Source organism: Adelges cooleyi, unplaced genomic scaffold (genome assembly GCF_023614345.1).
Source record: "Adelges cooleyi isolate 19-005CV unplaced genomic scaffold, UGA_ACOO_1.1 ACOO_flye_CR_arks_rails_tigmint_CR_PRNA_30, whole genome shotgun sequence".
Classification (NCBI taxonomy): Eukaryota; Metazoa; Arthropoda; class Insecta; order Hemiptera; family Adelgidae; genus Adelges; species Adelges cooleyi.
The window spans coordinates 11734841-11755689 of NW_026095971.1; the positions used below are offsets into that span (position 1 = coordinate 11734841).

Here is a 20849-nt window from a genome sequence, read left to right on the forward strand (position 1 = left end):
TTAATAAGAATTAGGTATTTTGATTTTTTTAGTATTATTAACTGGTTAAAGTTTAGGTTAATTAAAGGGGACATTAATTTCGATAAAGCTATAAATGAAGAAGCTATAAAGTAGCTATGAATAAACTATTAATTGTTTAATATATAAAACCTATTATACTATTAATGACTAGTTTGGGATCTTGATGTTATAATATTATTCTGTATTCACAAGAATATTAAAGACTTTTGATAAATAAGTGAATTTTATGGGTTATTATTTGCTTTTAAATTTTTTGGTATTGTACATGTTATTTTTAAGTGTTAGACAATAATATTTTTAAATACAATTTGATTGTAAAAAATCGAATTAACTGATAATTTCATACTAAATATTACATAATAGCATTGTATAGCGATTGCAATAAGCTTAAATACGGTAAAAAAATGATGTAGCTATCAACCTTCGGTAGCTCAGTTGGTAGAGCGGTGGACTGTAGTGGTTAAATTCACAGATATCCATAGGCCGCTGGTTCAAATCCGGCCCGAAGGAAATACTTTTTGCACTTTTTTTTGTTAATTAACTAAATAAAAACATTATTATTATGTTAGGTCTAGCTAAATAAAATACATTTTATTTACAGTCGACGGTTATAATGTTATTTATACTGTTAGGTATGAAATTTGTACACAATACTGTACTAAATAATTATTCCAAATTTGTTTGTATTGAAAAATAAATAAATTTGATACGGCACACAATTGAGAAAAATAAAGGTCAAGATTTGTTTTTAACATACTTAAATACTATTATATTGACAGTATATGCATAGTTTGTACTCAATTGGTACTTAAAACAAAATTTCGCCTTTTATTTGGAACAAAACCTATACGTCTTTTTTTGAATCCAAAACCAGGCATCAGAATTTCGTTAGTACGTCTGGTTTTTTTTAATCCCCTTCAGTTTTGTAAGTTATAAACAAACTGTAATCAGAACTTTCCATTTTTCTTTTGTCTATAAACAATAACTTTAAGTTTTACATTAGGTCATTCTGTGACTAGTTCTGAATTCAGCAAAAAAATGGAATACAAAATCGATTTTAAATAATTTTAAAAGAATAATTTTAACAAAAATACACGCTGGAAATGTCAACAAACGGTTTTTTTACAACTTTTGTAAAATTCAGATTTGGATTAGACAAAAATTATTCAATCAAATATTTTACTCTTGTCCCGAAATACGTTATAGTGTGAGGATGGAAAATAAACTAGGTGGACTATGTATCTTTCTAAGCTTGTAATCTATGATGTTACATTTCAGCTCAACATGTTATTATTATCTTTGAATTATAATTTTTTCATCAAACTGTTGTTTAATTTATCGAAAGGAATCGGGTAAAATATAAAAATAGATAGACTACTGTAGAATATAGATAAATATTAAAGTATACCACGTAGTAAATAAAGGTTGCATTATATATACAACGAGTTGTTAATAATAAAGCGTAAGTGGAAAATGCGTTATTCTTTTAAAACGGCCCTTGAGTATAAGAAGTGACGGAGGCGGTCATTGCGATTGGTGGATAGAGCACACTTGACGGCGGAAGTCCACTTGCTTACGAGTTGATAAAACTTATAATTGGCACCCCATTGATTTCATTGAGGGCATTTTTTCTTGTTTTAATCTACGGAAACCCTCGATCCGAGTACTGGAGGGTGCGGTTGGTTATTATTGTTCCTTCCAGTTTCAATTTATATTCTCCACGGTTTTCTGTCTCTCTTCCTTTTTTTTCACGGAAGACAATAGTTTCGAGATTTATATTTTTTTCCCCGAATGTGATAAATCAACCAAAACGAGCATGACGTGTAAGTGCTGTGGCATTAAAAATGACAACGACAGTAAATGGCTATTTCCCGTAAAAAAAAAAAAGAGTCACACATACGTTTTGTGCAAAACATGAGCACTTTTTCTTTTATTATTATTACATTTTGTTTGCGGTTAAAAATAACATGCAACTACAACGGTCGTAATTTTTTTTTTCCATGCGGACACACTAAGAGGGAATGTGATGTGTGAACGAGACCGGAAAAACGCACACAACAGGTGGGAAAATGTGGTGATTTTTTTCGCTTTTTCAAATTAACAACCAGACATTTACTATATACGTACATATTACATACGCACCCTCGTTCGTGTATGGTAGAAAAAAAGCAAGTGTATGTACAGAGATTAGTCGTTGAGCGGGTATAATAGTTTGTGCCTGGAGGGGATTCCATTGACGATATTATGCTTGCGGTATGTACCAAGTTAGCCGATCCGCTTTTGCCCCGCATTCGCATGTGAAGTGTAGAAGACATAGTTGCGGTGTGTTCATCAGTATCCCCTTGCCCTACTCCAAGACGGTTATTTGTCAGCCGGGTCAAAGGAGGATAGTCCTTTCTTCGGATGTTATGAAATGCAATTCCACACACAGTGTTAAGATTCCGAGAATTCATCGGAACCATCAAGTTTGTTTACGCGTAGGAGTTGTCGCAGTTTCGCGTTTTCATTTTAAAATCATTTCATTGTCAGTGGTCGTCCAAAGGATTTATGTATGCTCATTCGCCTAAATGATATTCGGTCATTTTCCCCTCAAATTATTATTGTAACTATAGATGAAGTATGAGTATAAGTATTTTTTGTTTGTCCGTTCAATAAAAACTACTCGTGTCGGATCCGCTACTTTGACTGGGCGAGAGCTATAGTTTGTATTATATATTTGGCGCTTATAAACGCAACGATAACACGTCTGGTGCGAATCTATATTGTTAGGATTTTTTTTTAAGATTAAAACTGAAATGTGGAAAACGAGATGTGTTTCAGCGGTATGTGACGCTTTTTATTATTCGTTTAAACCAAGTTCGTTTCACGTTGATACATGCAAAATTATTCGACAAACAGTGGGTAAAAACCGAGACGCACACTGGCGGTGACGGATTTCGTACTTCGGACTGCCAGCCTAAATAACATGTATACACTATGAGCGTGTGGGAATGTTTTCAAATATACATACATTAAAATATCTCACGGTGCGGGGTGACGAAAGAGAAGGGGTAAAGATTTTAAATGTGTATTTTAAGATGTCAGCTTGCCGTATGGGGTTTAGTGTAGTAGGTGTGCAGCGTGCTCGGTACGGGAATTAGCATTATGCGACAACGGATCGGGTGATCCGCCGAGCGCACATAAATGTTTTAGCACGCATTCAGATTAGACAGAGTATGTGTAGTGTGTACACACTCCTTTTTTCCACCCTTAGAGTGTTTTTTTGTTTTGTTTTTAATCGGATCCCATGCAAATGAACCGTGAAAAAGGTTTTCGACAAATTTAAATCAGGGTCGCGCTACCGTGTGCGGACACAAACGTAGTCACGTTATGCCGTATCTATCTGGTTTTTGTCTCCCAGAGGAATCGGCACACGGGCATTAGCTAAAAATATTCCAATCACTAATATCAGTAATTTATTTTCTTATTAGATTTTTTTTTGAAAAATGTTTTCTCCAACGACAGCCGTAAAATATTCATTGCGATCATGGTGGAATTAATCACCCTCTTTGGTTTTCGCGTTAGCATATCTCTTGGGACGCCGGCCTTCGCTCCTGTGACACCACTACCATCACTTTTACGGTCTCTGTGAGGAAAATCTCCAAAGTAATTTCTGATTAACTAAATAAAAAAATACTTCCCCTAATGTTTTTTTTAACAAATTTTAAATTGGACTTTTTTTTAAATCTAACAGTGCGATATAATTAGTAAGAGAATACCTCTAGGCATTAATAATAAAGTACAAAACTGACAGTTTTATGTTGTTTTCTAAAATATCGTACATATGCAATTTATTATTAATATTCGATTTTAAAATTAATATTGCGCTTCACAGAAAACATAAATGCATACAGGTTCTGTTTTTTATACTGTTTTTCAAAATATTATACCAAGAGAAAAATGAATATTGAAAAAACATTCAAACGCCTATATTTTACAGACTGTTTTTGGATTTTACGATTACAGCTTGTTTCTTTTTCGCTTTAAGCCAATGTAATTGTTGTTATTGTTTCAAACCCAAATAATAAAAAAAACTGGAGATAAAAACGAAAAAAAGAAATGAATAATAATAATTGCTTTTGTAAAACGTTAAAAAATAGACGGTGAAAATAACGAGGGAATAAATTCGAAATTGCTTGTTAGAGACCGCCTGGTGTTTTCTTAAAAAGTTCGTGCTTTTTCACCTGATGTTTGAAATTATATTTTTTTTCGGCTGATAATAATAATAATGATTGTACCGAGGTGCCGTTATTAAAAAGTTGCGAGAGTGAAAGAGGGAAAGTATACTCAAATTCGTTCAACCGTTATCCGAACTGTAACGAGATTATGAGCGCACCGTCTTCACGCAGAGGGCGTAAGAAAATTAACACATAATCACATTTAAAGGTAACGGTTCTATGCGACTTACCTTCTGGACCGGCAGTGTCAGTGGCGAGTTTTTGCTGGGACGCCTTGAATGGAGAATTAGTCTGTAACCAAGGCGACGGTTCTAAATATTTCTGTAAAACAACAAAACGGGGAAAACAAATTGTTAACAAATCATCTTTATAGATATTATAATATATTGTATGTAAAAATATAATTTGTCCTATCAACTTCATTCCTATCCCCCGTGTATGCGGCCAATAACATATTCCGGTCATGCGGACCCTTTTGTCGTATATTTTGTCAGGCAGATGTCTTCGGTATATATACGTGAATAGGTTTTTTTCGGTTGCTTTTTGCTCCCTCGCTCTTCCGATAAGGGCGAATGTCGTAATTTCCTATAACCCGACCAATTGAATAAAATAGTCTTTGGGCACGTAAGGAGCGAAGAAAAAAAGAAGCAAGATAAATGTGTGTCCGGCAGTGTCCAAGCAGATGTTGAAGATATTGGCCGGTGATATATGTTTAAGGGCACGCGTGCCGCCACCCCAAATTTAAGCATTCCAAACGCATAGATGGACTTGAGCTCAACAACGATGTACTTGTGCGGACCGGATGATTTGCTGAGCATTTTTTTTATTTTAAAACATTTGGGATAAAGTCGTTACAAAGTATACAACGCAAACCTTATACATTCACACAAATCGAGTGTCTGGTTCAAAGCTATAACGAACACTCCGCTCCGTCATTTGTAACCAATATTGGTAAAACACAATAAATTGCGCAAGTATGCGCAAGATTTGAATGCGGGGATACAATTTGTTTAAACAGCAAAATATATTACTACCAGTTGTACCTTGCCCGAGGTCAGAGACAAAATATAATAATAATATTCTGCTGTTTTAGTTCCGTGCGTATCGCCGACTCGAATAGCATAAACTCGTACACAGTTTAAGTACTATCATAACAATATAATTGCTTATAACCACGAGTTGCCGATATTGCGATAGAGCTTTCATGCCGCGAGAAGTGTATGGTGTACATACTATAGGGTTGCTCGAGCGTATACATCGAAGGAAACCTAATGAAATCACACGATCGAGTGCAATACGACACCCAAAATTTATGAACCACGTAATATCCGTTATGTTCCACCACAGGAAATGTTTATACACGTTTCGGTTACCTGACACGGAAGTTCAATAATAAACGCTACTACTTGTAGTTAAATGCAATATTCCACTTGGAAAATGTGTCAATTAGGCAAAATTCTGATTTAATCGGTAAAAGAAACATGGTACCGCAATGTTGTAAGCGTAAAATTAAATGATATGAATCGGCAAAATAGATTTCCCGGTATAATGGCTTTCACTAGTATTGGGTTTGATTTATATTTTTTACACTGCAGTGTACTACGCAGAACAGTTCTTAACAAACGCGTCTGGTTCCTGTGTCCCGATGTAACTATATATTATTCGTGGAGCCTGTAGACAAATCGAAGCCGAAGTATTGTGTATATAAGAAATACATACGCACACATACGTAGTGGGAAACCGACTTCCGCTTTTGTGCGGTATTACCCCTTTTAACCACCCCTTCTCCAGGCACGAATCTTTCTCCGTACACCCCAATCACATTCCCTCGTCTGTTTTAAATAGTTTTTGCCGCCACCGACGACGATGACTGCTTTCTCCGAAATTAACACACCCACCCCGGTCTGTCTTTTTCTCTCGGCGATATCCGGGGGCGGAGGCAGTCTTTTATGTGCGTGTGTATATGTCGTTCATTAAAGGCCAGACCGAAAATGAGAAAAAGCGTCGAACTTAAACGATTTCGCATTCAAACAAAAGCCACCGTTTTCTTTACCCTAGCGAATCTCACTAATGGAAAATATTGTCTTTGCTTCGATTGGACATTCTTCGAAGATTTGAAATGGCTTAATGCTCAGAAAATCACTAACAAAAAAACATCATCCACAGTCAAATTAAATTTATTTCTAAATTATATTCTGGCATTTTAATCAGCTGGCTTTGTTAGATAGATTAATCTTTACTTAAATTGAACTTTATTATTATAGAAAAGTTATAAATTATTCTGAATATTATAAAATGTGTGGTATAACTATAGTACTTTAGAACCTAGAGTAAAACATTTAAAAATAAATATTTGGACAATAATATTATTACACTTGTGTAAATATATTTATGATACAAAGTTTCAATTGTATTTTGGCTACGCACAATAGAAAATCCTCTGTATTTTTTAGATTTTTATTATATTTTGATGGTTATTACTATAAGATATTATAATTAGGACGGTTTTGATAAAAGCAATAAAAAAGTTTATTATTATTGTTACTGTGCATATTGTGAGACGTTAAAAAAAGAAGGGAATTGAAATGTATACAACGAAATGTCAATACAGCAAGCTTGTAAATTTAAATTATTTAAAACTTTTTCATCATTAGCATCCGGCCAATGTCGGTAAATAAATGAGCAAAACAAAAAATGAATCCAGAAGAAAAAAAGAGATTCTATTGGATCCCCTTCATTAATAATTCATTAATTGAGGTTATCAAGATCGCGATGGACGGGGTTTTTTTTCTCCCCAATGATGATTTTGACACCGGTATCAGTTAAAAAAAAAAGAAAACAATTAAATGCACAGAAATCTGCTATCTAAACTGTTTTAATGCCGGTGGTAATTGAATGGCCGTGCTCGGGTCATTGTTATTCACCGTGAAAATGCCCCTCCGACACGGCAAAACTGGGGCTATGACGGGTCCAACGGGGAATTAAAAAAAATACATTTTTGTTTGCATAACGTTAACTTTTCCTTCGGCCGTCGTGGGAAAAAATGTTTTATTTCCACATAATCAAGAAAAAAAAAACGACTGACACATTATCATGTAAGTATTAAAAAAAAAAAAAAATAAACAATGAAATAGCTGCTGTTCTAACCAAATACACTTCGTTAAAGAGAGTGAATATAAACACCCGACCGAGTATAATATCATCTTATAATAAATATTATATTTTTAACGTGTTTCGGAAATGGTAAAAATATTATTACTAAAGCATCCGGCCCGTTTTGCAACACGGTTAAACGACGAGATACTTAATAACTCGTTTCGCTCGCGGTACACGAACGAATTAGACGACAGGGAATGTGGCTTGTATAATCGTTCTGAAAAGCGCTTTGAAGATATATTTCGAGCGTTGGGGCTCTAGCAAAGGCGAACGGCGAGGACGTGAGGATTTTAGAGTTGGCGCGCAAGTACGACGGCTAATATAATTACGAGAGCCATCAACCCGAGCTTGCGGTGACGAGTCGAAAGTTTAAGGCGAACTCGGGCCCGGGGCGAATTTTTAGCTGCGGTTTTCAAAAGCTCCTTCTACTTTCCCCCCGCCCCTCAGTCCAATATTAAAACAGCCAACGTCGCTCGCTCGTCTTACACATCCGGTTCTGTTTTAATTTCGATTTAAACAACGTCTCGAGTCAAACTTAAACTAATTAACTCCCCTCCGTGGTTTATAATTTTGATCGAAAGATCCGATAAATATACTAGGAACGACGTCGACGCTTTTTTCTATTTTTTCATTGTTGTCGTCGTTGATGTTATTGCATTTGTTCCTGTCGCTATAGCCGCATTCTCTGGGTAGGACTGTAGATTCCTATGCTCAATTTAAGGTGCGTGTGGAAAACGGTTTTATTTTGTTTTTTTTTGCGAGTCCACAGGTTACAGTCTGGGCAGTATGCGCGTAAATGCGACTTTGTCTGTGGGAGACACTGGCGACGTTTGATTTCAACCGGGAACAGATTTAACGCGACATAATACAATATTGCTGCTATTTAATACCCGTTTGTTGTCGACAGGGCGCCTGTATGAGGGTATCCAGAGATCCGGGCGGCCGACACACGGTTCAGTACACGCGAAAAACGGCCAAGGGTAGCAGTGGCGGCGTTTGTATGGAAGAAACACTACCGGATGGAATGGACGCATAGCGAAAGGGTTGTACAGAACAATGCCAAATGCTACATCAAGTATTATAACCGTCGGCATTCCAAAAAGACGTGCGCTTTTATACAAGATTTCACCCTCGGTCAAAACGTCTTGTATGTAATACTTTGTTTTTAAAGTCATCCTCCTGTATTTACTGCCAAATATGAAATTTTGTCATTTATCAACCGAGAATTTACAGTCCCTCAAATAAAATATAGCACCGTCGAGTTACTTTTGGAATTTTTATGATGTTTAAACCTACACCCTTGACAACTCGTACTGAAATGGTGTTAAAAGTACTCCTTTTGTATCAAAATATGATACGGTCAGGAAATCCATTTACCATTAGCTATGTATTGATGTGTATACATGCTTTACTAATCGATGCAGACATAGTTGTACAAATATTTATGAAATTATTAAGATTGACCGGACACTTTTAAGAATAAATAAAGCAACATACCGAGTCTCGTCGTATTTTACCTTATAAACTATAATAACCACTGTGCCATGTCCGTGTTATGTTTGTCTATTATCTTCTATATTTTTTCGTTTAATACATTATAGATTCTCAATTAGTGTTATTATTTTTTTTATACATAATGTGTTATTGATACCACGAAGACTGTATATAATTACCAACGTCCAACTAAACAAACATTGCAAACTGTCCCACCCACGAATAAATTAAGCCCTAAAACAAACATACCGCATTATGGATTTTTTTCCATTCTCTATTTGACTTGTGTATTCTTGTTAACTCGATACGGACAGTATTAGTGTAATTAAAGTAAAAAAAAAAAAATAGACACTGTATTGTTTCTACACATAGCGGTGTCGGCTAAAGACTGGTACCGCTATCAAATCATATACATCTTATCAGTTTCATTTCATCAAAACGTCGAATAATTAAAACTATAATAGTTACATAGATAATAGTTAAAAAATACATTCAATAAGCAAACACTTATAATTATTGAACCGAACATTAGTTTATAAAGCTGTGCATACTGTTTGAAAGCAGTACAGAAATTAATTATATTGAACGTCTTTGTACAACTCTTTGTAACAACTTTTGAACCTTAAAGGTGTTGTTTTCATGCAAATATATGCTTTCACTGTAGTGAAACTGTGTATATTCACTTACAATTTTATTTTTTGCCATTCGGAGATCCATAAATATATAAATGTATGTATATACAGGATCTACAAAATAGTATACAGAAACAACTCGAAACAGAAACTACTATTTTATTATGACACTATACGTACTGTGTCGTTATCGTGTTCAAGATGTAAGTGTTTTCTCGTAGGTATATAGTAGAGCCTATTTTTTTATGTACAAAAATAGTTGAAGGTCTAGCATATTTTTCGCAGCTGTATGCTGCAATAGAAATCTTGAGCTAAGCAATCTAGACAAAATGGTCACAGCTCTGTCAGATATAAGACGATTTTATAGCTTAGTTCTGTATTTCTTTAAAAAAGTAATTGGAATATAAGATTAGGCGGTATCGCATTTTTCTGTCGCGATCCGCTTTGCACGTCGCCTTCTTACGTTTTTGCACTTTTTTTTCTACTAAAAAAAACTTGTTACTACACCAATCCCTCGTGTACAATGTATAAAAACGCTATAAAACGTCTACGCTAATACGTCATTATTGTTTGTGTCGAACAATGTATATTATTACACATATACAATGAATATAACAGTTAAATAATAAAACGCGTGAAAACGTTGTTCTATGTATGGCATTTATGACCAGTAAGCTATTAAATCTGATATCTGCACTTTTTTTTTGTATAACCCTCGTCCATTCGGTCTGGTTCCGACAAACGGGGCTATAAAACTTTTACCCTATAGCGCCGGTTTTACTTATTCTTTGGAGTTTTTTTTTTTTTTTGGCTCCAGCGCACTTACACAAACGGATTGTGTTTGTATCGAAATTTCGGAAGGAAAAAACCGGAAACCAACGTTGTCCAGGAATAACCCTCACGCGAATATAATCTGATTTAGAACGGCGTTCCTTTATGTGGTGATTCGGACGGACAACGCACTGCGAAACTGTATTTTGCCCGCATTCCCAATGCGACTACATAATATTAAGAAGTTCCCGTGTGTGTATATTATTATTATGTAAATATCTGCGACCGTCCGTTTCCGATACCGGGACATATCCGGTCATCTGGACGTTCGTTTTGCATGCATAAACATACAGGACGTGTATACTAAATTATTGCTATACATATTTTGCGATAGCATACATTTGTTGTGTACATTATTATAAGATATACATATTATAATAGACAGCTGGTCTGGGCGTTTTTTTTTGTCTGTTTGGAACTGTTGCCAGAGAGAAAAAGAGGGGTGAACTGAACAATAATTTTTACTTGTAATTTATATTTATATAAATAAAACGGTCAACACGAGTGTACAAATTATTCAATTATAGGCAATAACGCGAAAATATCTTCATGGGGAAAGGGGAAGAAAAAAAACAGGGCGAGTTATTGGATTCTCGTCGGATAAATACGACACGGAACCATCGGAGCGCAATAAATAGCGAAAGACTCTCCGACATTTTTATGTGCCGGATTTCATTCAATAATAATTTCGAGACCATTACCTTTAATATGTTTCCGGTTACGGTTCTCGACGTCGCTTCCTCACCCCTTTCCTTCAGCCGATACCTAGCAGTTCCGGCGTACAAGTGGAAACAATTTTCCGAAAACAAGTAAAGCCATGCACCGTTTTCAAACGATCATCCACACGGAAAAGCTATTGTGTTTTTGAATTAGGTTTACACGGGAAAACGTAATACCAGAACGAGATCGTAGGTCACGTCAAAAGTTGTTTTCTCATATCGGTAGCGACTATGTTCAATAACCAACGAGTTCGTTATAACTCAGAAGCGTAGACAATAAATCAAGGTCTCTAAGCGTTGTATAAGATATTATGAGATACAAGAGACGATACTGTAGAAATAATTAAACGTTGATAATCTTTCAAATCAGCTATGACACTTTTATAACGAGGTTTTCACCGATTTGTGTGTATCCGAACGTACTATATATTTTAATAATAATATTATGTACATCTTATAGTGTTTATCGATATCATTTTTTTGGACGTAAATGGGTACGACAAGATCCCGGCATAATACAATGAATTCTTTTGAGCTGTGTGCTAAATTATATGCCAGGTCATCAGCGGATTACAATAATAATACTAATAGTAGTAATACGGTTTTGTGTGCTGCTCGTTTGGGCCATGTACGCGTGGTAAATAATTCAAAAGCGACGATTGTCCGGACTCGACCCCATTCACGTCTAGAGGGGATAATTGGTCGAAACGGGTAAGAGGGAGACCACACGTCCCGGAGTAATCCCACTGGCGGCAGCTTCGAGTTCGGCAAACCTCTTTAAGACAAAGCGCGTGCGGGGTCGGTTTCCCCAGAGGATTGAAGTCGCCGATCTCTTATCGATTCGGCCCTTATTTGTTTCCACCGTTGTCGTGTCCTCTTCCCGTTCCGACCACCGGAATATGATTGTTCGGGGAACGATAATGCCTCCGGAGTTGGACCGATCGAGAGACTGACCAACAACGGCACCGCCAGCACGTTGAATAAGACCGCAGTGACAGGTGCTCTATACTGTACCTACACAGTAATTGCCGTCGCTAATGTCATCGTCGCCACCGCCATAATGAGATGGGTCGCTGTTACTCTAGTGTTCTGGGTACCTGCAGTCTGAGAATTGTCACGTTACTGCTGATCGAAAGACGACGTCAACAGCAGTCGAGTTGTAGTGGAGGTGGTGGTGATGGTCTCTTTTCATCCGGAATATACCCACTTCAATTAAAATCGGATGCGGTCAACCCTTCTGAAGTGTGCGATAACGTTGAGTAGGCATACTACAACTGAATACACCAGAGCTGCCAAAAAATTTATGGTTTTTCAATCAAGCTCTTCGTAAAAGTGACACTCGTGATGCCTCACTCATATTAGAGTATAATAGTATATTATAATTCATTAAAACGACATCCAATCGTTAGAATTATTATTACTCATTGTCAGCAAGTCCACAATTTACAAAATATCGATGATTTTAAACATATTTGTTAAAAGTGTAAATATTAAAAAGTTGAGATAAAAGTTTTTTTCAACGGTTCAACTCAAAATATAATTAATTGACAAAACTAAATATAGGTATTATAGAATGATAGTACGCGTTGCAAATATTATAACTGATAAGTTTTACCGCAGAAAGCTATTGTGGTTAAATCAAATCGTTAACTATTTTGGTATGGTTAACTATGGTTTGGTAAATAATAGTGTAGTATTAAGCTAAAGCCTCAGATCAGTTATCGTGATGGTTATATAGTAACGAACAGTAAGTTAAATCTTTCGGTAATTGTGTGTGAGAGAGCGCGTATGTGTGTTTATGTATGTGAAAACCCCAGAGGGTAATAGTGAACGGATGTAGGGAGATAAAACAAGAGAGCTGGTAAGCAAGCAGGGTGTACAGCGGACTATGTTGGGAAACCGATCTCAAGCCGGCCGTGTGATTCGATAGTTTGTGTTCAACGATTAAACCGGCTAATTGCCATCTTATGCCTGAAATGATACTCTAAGTTTTGCACTGACGCCTCTGTACACAATACCGATTAATTAACGATTTCCGACTCAAGATGGCAAATATCGTTCGAATAGCAGGCTTGGCGCAAAACTGTTGATTCGGTAATACACTCATATAACTATAAATGTGTACGTTTTAAAATATGCCCTTCCTTTGCAATTTAATGTTTTACCAGAAGTCAAAAGAAAGATTTTTTTTTTGTGAAAACTGAAAAGTGCTAGCGATAAACATTTGTTTTGCAAAAATTGTTCTTCACTATGTTATCGTAACCTTGTAAAAATACAACATAACCGATGACAAAGAACGACTGTATTTGATGAGTTTTGTACTGAAATTTGTAAACATTTTTATACTTCGATTAACACATAAAACTATTGTTATTTTAGTTAGACTTAATTTATACAATTCTTCTATAAAAAAAAGTATAACAATCAAGCTTTATGTTGGTCTCCTCTATATTATATGTATTTTAAAAATGGTATTGCTTGCACATTTTTTTTTAGTATATCGTTCTGATTTGTGCTTAAAGTTTTCGTTATTACTGGATTAAGTATTGTAAATCAGGAAAAATCTCGTTCTTCCGTATGAATTTAGATCTCCTTTTTTTTTTCTTTGGATTAAAAACAAAATTAACTTTTTTCTTCAATTAATTAACGCACCGTTCAGACCTCTCAAAATGAAGTACAAAAAACAATCTGTTTATTGTATGCCGCCGTTATTAACTTGAAAAACCACTAGAGGGTAAAATTTTACGCACGAATGTTTTAAAATAATTACTGTCCAAATGACTATAAGAGCGCACGTCATATTTTTATCTTGAAAATACCGATTTATTAATAAAAGGAAAAATAAAGTTTAAAACATTGACGGCTCAAGGGTTTGTGCGAAAATTGATCAACAATGACGTCCACTAATAGTACATTTTCCTGTTAGAAATATGTTTTTTATCTTTCATTTCATTTTCACGGTCTTTTTATTTAAGTGATAGAAATCTCCGAGATGTCTACTAGTGAATGGCCCAAGAAAATAATAGAAGTTGATTGTAAGGCGAATTGGCATTGTTGACGTGTTTAGACCCTCAGGCAAAATCGAGGGAGTGTAAGGCGATCCGAGACGTTTATCCGCTTTAGGACGTGTGTACACATGTGTTCCCCAGGCGACACTTGACATCTTTACCTCATGTCTCGAGCTCTACATATTATACCCGTTTGTAGTCGTACTCCTTACACATTTTTTATTGTAACAATGTATACTATGTACATGAAATATTTGATTTTTGCACGAAACCATGAGGAAATAATTATCAACAACCAAATATTTTAATTTGGTCGTATGAATGTATTTTATTGTTTAGTCGTGTTATCGCGGAATTTTGTTGTTTTTTTTATATCTTTTAGTATTATTACTAAAAAGAACTTTAATAATTAACTAAACTAAATTTAGAAAAAACACTGTTTTAGTAATATAAGATCTAACACTCGAGACTGCATTATGTTTGCAGTGATTGTAGTACCACCTGTGTACAGACTTGCTAATTAAACAATGCGAGCAGACCGAGAGAGTTGAATTGTCCGAATCACGATATCGTGTTTAGAAGGGAATGAGAGGAGTATCAAATAATGACTTTATAATGTAATTATGGTCGGGTGCCGAGGGCTTTGCAGTCATTAACATGGATCAACAGCCAGAGGTTAGACCTCTTAAACAGTCTATGTATATAATATGAAAACGGTGACTCAACTCTGGACGTATTATTGTCTCCCTCTTAGCATACAACTATATTTTTGACAAATATTTTGCAAATGTTTTAAGAAACTTGATACGGTACGGAGGAAGGAAGAGATAACAGATTTTTCTCTCTCTGAGCAAAAATACATCGAGCTCGTGTTAGTGGGCATTACAACATTTTTACTAAAGCGCACACACATGCTTTTTAGATAACATTACGTTACACTGTAATATTATTATTATATATTAAAATAATAATGTCTTATAATATATTATACGTCTTCAAGGTTTTATTGCAACTGTTATTTTACTGGTTTCTTTCACCGTATCCATTGAGAACAATATTTAATCGTTGAAAACTTTAAGAAATTCCCGCCGTTCTATCGTGATGAAATATACGTTTGCCGTTGAACGATACTATTTGCGATGGAAAAAGTTGGTCTAATGGTTAAAAACAAAAAATAATAATAAAGAACAAGGAAAAGAGAACCGTTTCACGTCGTGTAATATTTTGCACGTGTAATGGAATCGAGACAGATATAATGGCCTTAACCTTTTTTTAGTGCCAAACACCCAACATACAGTCATACACGCACACAGAGTCGTGTCTAATCGTGATATATGTGTTGTACGCACGTTGTTTTTGTCTCAAAAGGTTTATTTGTACCGCCTGTTGTCGTTTCACCTCAAGGTGGGGACGCGGCGGCTTTGGCAAATTTGACTTTTGTATTCCGCGGTAAAGTACCGTTTGGGCCCCGCGGGATCCTCTCGACGGCGACGTGGCGCGATAATAACGACGGTGGTGGAGGGGGCGGCTAAGTGCTTAACAAGATGTAGCAAATTGCACCTCATTCAAAGGCCGTGGCTTGCTAAATGGCACATTGTGCGCGCTGCATCAATCAGCGGATCCCCTTTAAGCGTGGCGGCGTGCAGTTTTTGGTAAATAAAAATACAAACGCCACATTCTTTTCACTTTTTTCACAAGACGGCGTTCTCCAGGGAATTTGGGTTTGGCCGAAAAAAAAACACAAAAAATGTACTAAACATAATACGTATAAAACATAACATATTACATGAAATACGGTCACTGGAGAATCTACGCGTATACTTGAAAAATGATTGAAAGTTATGTTTTTGCGCTCATATTACTACGAACTGCAATTTCATTGTTCCTGTATTTATAAACATTAACAGTTAACTGCCAATTAGGACTCTGCTTGTGACGATTTATTAAGATGTGAAATATTTAATAAAAAATTATTCCAATAAATTTCGATCATGTTAACTAAAATTCAGATTAAATTATATTAACCTAAAGGCATAATTTTACATAAATTATAGCCGTTTTGAAGGTAAAAAATAATTGTATGGGAAATACTCTCACGTCTCGTGAAATAGTCCTATTTAAAATTAATAAATTATATTTTAGAAAGAGGTAGGCTTTCTACAAGGCGTATTTGGTTTTGATTTTCTAATATATTAACAAAAAATCGGCTAAATAAACTTGTAAAAATTGGTGATATAACATATTTAAAGTCTTGATATAGCGATTAGAAATTGAATTTTTTAAATCGTTGTTTAATAAAAATAAAATGACGTTATACAATATGACAGTATGTTATATTTTAAAATGTTGTTTTTTTTAATAACATTTGCATTTTGATTGGAAAAGACTGTACCGTGTTACTAATGATGAGTTATTATTACGTGGATGTTGGAACGTTTCCCCCATTGCATTATTTTTACATATATACATATTTATTTTTAGTAAAAGTTTTTGATACGGTAACAGTAAACAGAATTTATCCGGCGGCTCCTTATCAATATTTTTGGAAGAAACTTTGGCAAAAGATAGGTAGCGGCGGTAGAATGCAAATAGTTGAGACGCAAGGAAAAGCAATTACTTTTTTTTTGACGAAAGTGAAAGATTTATTAATGTAAAAAAAAAGAACATATTGGGTAGTGGTGTTTCAGGTTGTTTTAAACGTGAAAATATGAATTATGGCGGAAGCCCATTAAACGTACAACATGTGCGTCCCTTATACAGTATCGTCGACGAAAACAAAAAAAATATATATATTAATAATAAGAAAGGAAAACAACATGCATTTAAACATGTAGCCGAAAAGATGAAGCAGACTAAAATATTTTATTCTCCTAAAGGGGAACAGCTCCGTTATGTTTCCTCCAACAACGAGTGTGATTTATCGTTCACGGCCTTCATTAAGCTCACGTTAAAACACCCTTTCTGTGTGCGATATTATTTCTGTGTTTTTTTCCCTATACCTACTACGTCGCTACTATTGCTCCCTCGGTTTTATAAAAACTTAATCATTTTTTACACGATACTTTCCACGACTTTTTGGCCGGTTTCACTAATATTTTTTTTTGAGTGCTCTAGTACCTAGAATACCTTTTTTTATGGACAATTTAAATTTCTTCACAACACATATTTTAGAGAGAAGTCGATTTTTAGATTATAAACACAATATCTTGTGAGTACTTACTTGTTTAGTAATACATTATTATCTATTGGATTTTCCTTAACGGAATAATAGAATATCCATTTTTTTGTCGTCTGTCATGGACCATGAACTTTGTGGAAACCTTCATTCGATTGGTGCTTTCATATTATACTGCATTTTTGTGTCTATATGAGCAAGGGTGATGGTCGTCTAATGTTTTATTCACGCCGTTTATGAGCCACGTGGGTCTGGCGACCATAAATATACCAACAATTTTTTTCTCGATATTTTACGATATCGCGTTTATTTTATGATAAGTATCGTCTGAACCAAAAGCATGTCTAATCGGTTTATGTACTGCTACACACACACACACACATACATATATATATATAGTCAACACAAATTTTACTAAAATATAGTAGTAATTCCAGTACAAGTGTTACTTATGACTATTTTGAGTAAAATATATTATAATTTAAATGTAATATTTGTATAATTTTGATTTATTAATTATTCAAAGAGTTGTACCAAGGAACTTGCAAATATCTGAAAAGTCTTGTTAAAAGAGATGGGTAAAGTAGAGTCCCACATGAATCACATGGGCTAAGTGTATTGAACAAAGTTTTGATATAAACTGGACATCCGTTAATACCATCAAAGCGCGTTATGTGGTCCAACGAGTAGCAATACATTAGGAGAAACAAGATTTACATAATTTGAGGGGTAAGAGAATTTTCTTTATACGCGAATAATTATAATAATATTATGTACAACATGTATGTTCTATGTAGATCGAAACCATTACCACCGCCCTTTACAGTACTACGCTGGGAGCCTAGTAGTAATGTTAAGATTATTTTAATACACTTCTGAATGCTTTTGAGTTTCCTCTCTCCTTTAACTAATACAGTAGTTAATAAAACATTTTTAAAAACAATTCAGTAAAATCCGAATTTCAATGTTATTGATTAAGAATAACTATTATTTAATTATACGTTCTCAGTTACTAGTATAATTTGTAGTTACTAGTTACATTATCTCTATGTACTGTTTTTGCATCATTGATGTAAGAAAATGAATCATGCATTATAATATATGGGAAATAAAAATTATACAGCTCATTGACTGCAGTAAATAAAAATAATAATATATACATATATATTATATAAGTATAAATATCTTATATAGTAGCTATAAGGGGAAAGAAATTAAAGAAATAAATAAATTGATTATCAATGCAAAAAAAAAAAACAGAAAGAAAAACGCTTGGGGTGTTTTTTTACAGCGTCACCGGGTCTTCGTTTTCCAAGCCGGTTAACTCAATGGCGGTGTATTAAAAAACAATTATTCAACTTTAATGGGCATTATTTTGATATTCATTTGGCTATAAAACCAAAGATATTTCTTAACCAAAGTAAAAATATTTTATGTCTTCAGAGGGGACTGTTTCTTATAATATATTTGTAAATACACGAGCAAACTTTTTGAAAATATAATATATATATGCTTTCGAAGGAGTTTAAATAACATGGCAAATACATATATAAGAATTGAATTTTTCATACGTAATAAATAAAAACATTATTTTGGTGTATGAACTATATGGATGTGTGACGTTTTGGTAGAATTTGGGGTGCATTTACCAGATTATTCGTGTATTAAGCAATAAAAAGAAAGCTTATAACAATTGAATTTTGTGAAGTACAAATAAAATCGGAAAATGACCGAAATTCTATTAGAGGATAACGCGAATTATCATTTGTTAGTATTGTACAGCAGAGATGTACGTGGATGAATTTGTGGACGCAGCTGGACAGGTCTTAGCCGGATATGTCGTATCTATAGAAGGGACATATTAGTTAATAATGGTCACAAATTACCAAGCGATTTCGTTCACAAGTAAATTTCTTTGATACTTTGTTATACAGAGAATAAAATCCACTTTATGATTTGGAATATATAAACGCTAGTTTAGAATTTCGAGTCTAATAGAACATTGAGCAATCATAACACTGTAGCGGAATTTATGGTTATGAACGTAATAAATTGTTATTAAGAGAGCCAATTCTTTAACACATAATAGTCATTTAACCAGGTAACTATTGTACGCCGCGTACAATAGTCTAACAAACATAACGTGACAGTACATTATTTTTTACGTTGAAAAAAATTATATTATACGACTTTGATGTGTATCTATCATAGCGCATATCTCTGTCTAAGATATCGAGCCTTTGCAAATCGCATTATTTCTCGGTACAGTGCCTAACGAATGGCGGACGTGAGCCGTTTTTTCGTGAGAGTCGGGGTGAAGAAAACTTTGTCGTTACCAGTAAACTTTTATTTTTTCCTCCAAAAGGGTATGTACCGAAGTTCTTTAGTTTCAGTGGCGTGTGCGTATGAATTTAGATGCCAACGGCACGAGGATTTTCATAATTTTTACGTCGTATATACTTATTAGGAAATAGTAGGTGTTTTCTTAAAAAAAAAAAAACTTTGTTTTCGGCTGGCAAAAATCGCAACTTTTGTCTGTTAAATATTTCATGACGGGTTCTCGGCCAAAGCCGCCTCGCTCAAGAAACCGCGCCCGGACAGCGGCCGTGTGGTGCTCTTTCCGCGGTGCAAATCCTCCTGAAACTTACGTGATCCGAATGGCAAATCGGACGGCGGTTTCTCTCGTCCGACATAGTGATTTCCCCCTTTTTCACCAGCCATGTAATTGAATGATAGGCAAGTATATTATTATTATTGTTATTATAAGAATAGATTCGACGACAAATCGGTTAGTCACGATTACCGTCAATTTATAATTTACGGTTAGGCTCAATTGGCTACTTTTATACTGGCACGGAATCGACAACAGTCTCCATTTCACTCGTCCGATTAAATTAATAATAAATTCAACTTTTACAACCTTTAATCGATTTACACGATTTAGCGGCGTGGGACGTTCGGTTCCAACAAACGTTGAATAGTAAACGCACGCACGGCCATATTATAATATAGTATATTATATTATGTATAAAAAAATAACTAACAACTTACTGTTGTTTGAAACTTACTGAATAGTTCTTAATCGCTAATCTAAGCTCATCGTGTGAATTAAGAAAACTTTAATAGAATTAATAAAGATAAAATCTAATTTGAACATTTTAGCTCCACGTTAAGTACTAAGCTGTAGTTTAGACTTAAGATATCGAGACAACATCCTTTAGAATGTCAATACAAGGTGGAACTCGTAGAATAGAAGATAAGTTTTTAAACGACAGTTGATATTTATTCTTTATGATAATTCTCATTAGACGTATTTCGAACACTGGCTCGAATTTGTGTACAACGTTAGCAAATAGTAAGTAATCGTTACTGTTTGTACTTATGTCGGTAAACACTGTAAATAGTATTACAAGTAAGTTGGTTTTGCCCCATAGCTATGTAATCGAGTAAAAATCAAAATATACAAACGAAATTAATTTTTTTAGTTTATCATTAATTATCCAATAATTACTTATCCAAATGCGCTACGATGCGACGGCATTATAAAAATTCGAGGGTCCTGTCCTGAAACCCTTTTAAGCCTGTACAGCGTCTCC

General features: G+C 34.7%; 1 protein-coding gene and 1 non-coding gene across 10 annotated transcripts in view; one reads left to right on the forward strand and one right to left on the reverse strand.

Moving 5' to 3' along the window:
* Positions 1–20849, reverse strand: part of LOC126838674 (uncharacterized) — a 156352-nt gene that overhangs the window by 46226 nt on the left and 89277 nt on the right. For all 9 annotated transcript variants that reach the window (XM_050573290.1, XM_050573289.1, XM_050573287.1 and 6 more), the window contains one exon: positions 4469–4559. In XM_050573290.1, the coding sequence (XP_050429247.1) occupies positions 4469–4559 (91 nt within the window). The remainder of the gene's footprint in view (positions 1–4468; positions 4560–20849) is intronic.
* Positions 442–531, forward strand: Trnay-gua (transfer RNA tyrosine (anticodon GUA)). The gene is given in 2 exon segments: positions 442–478; positions 496–531. It is a non-coding gene; the product is annotated as a tRNA-Tyr (tRNA).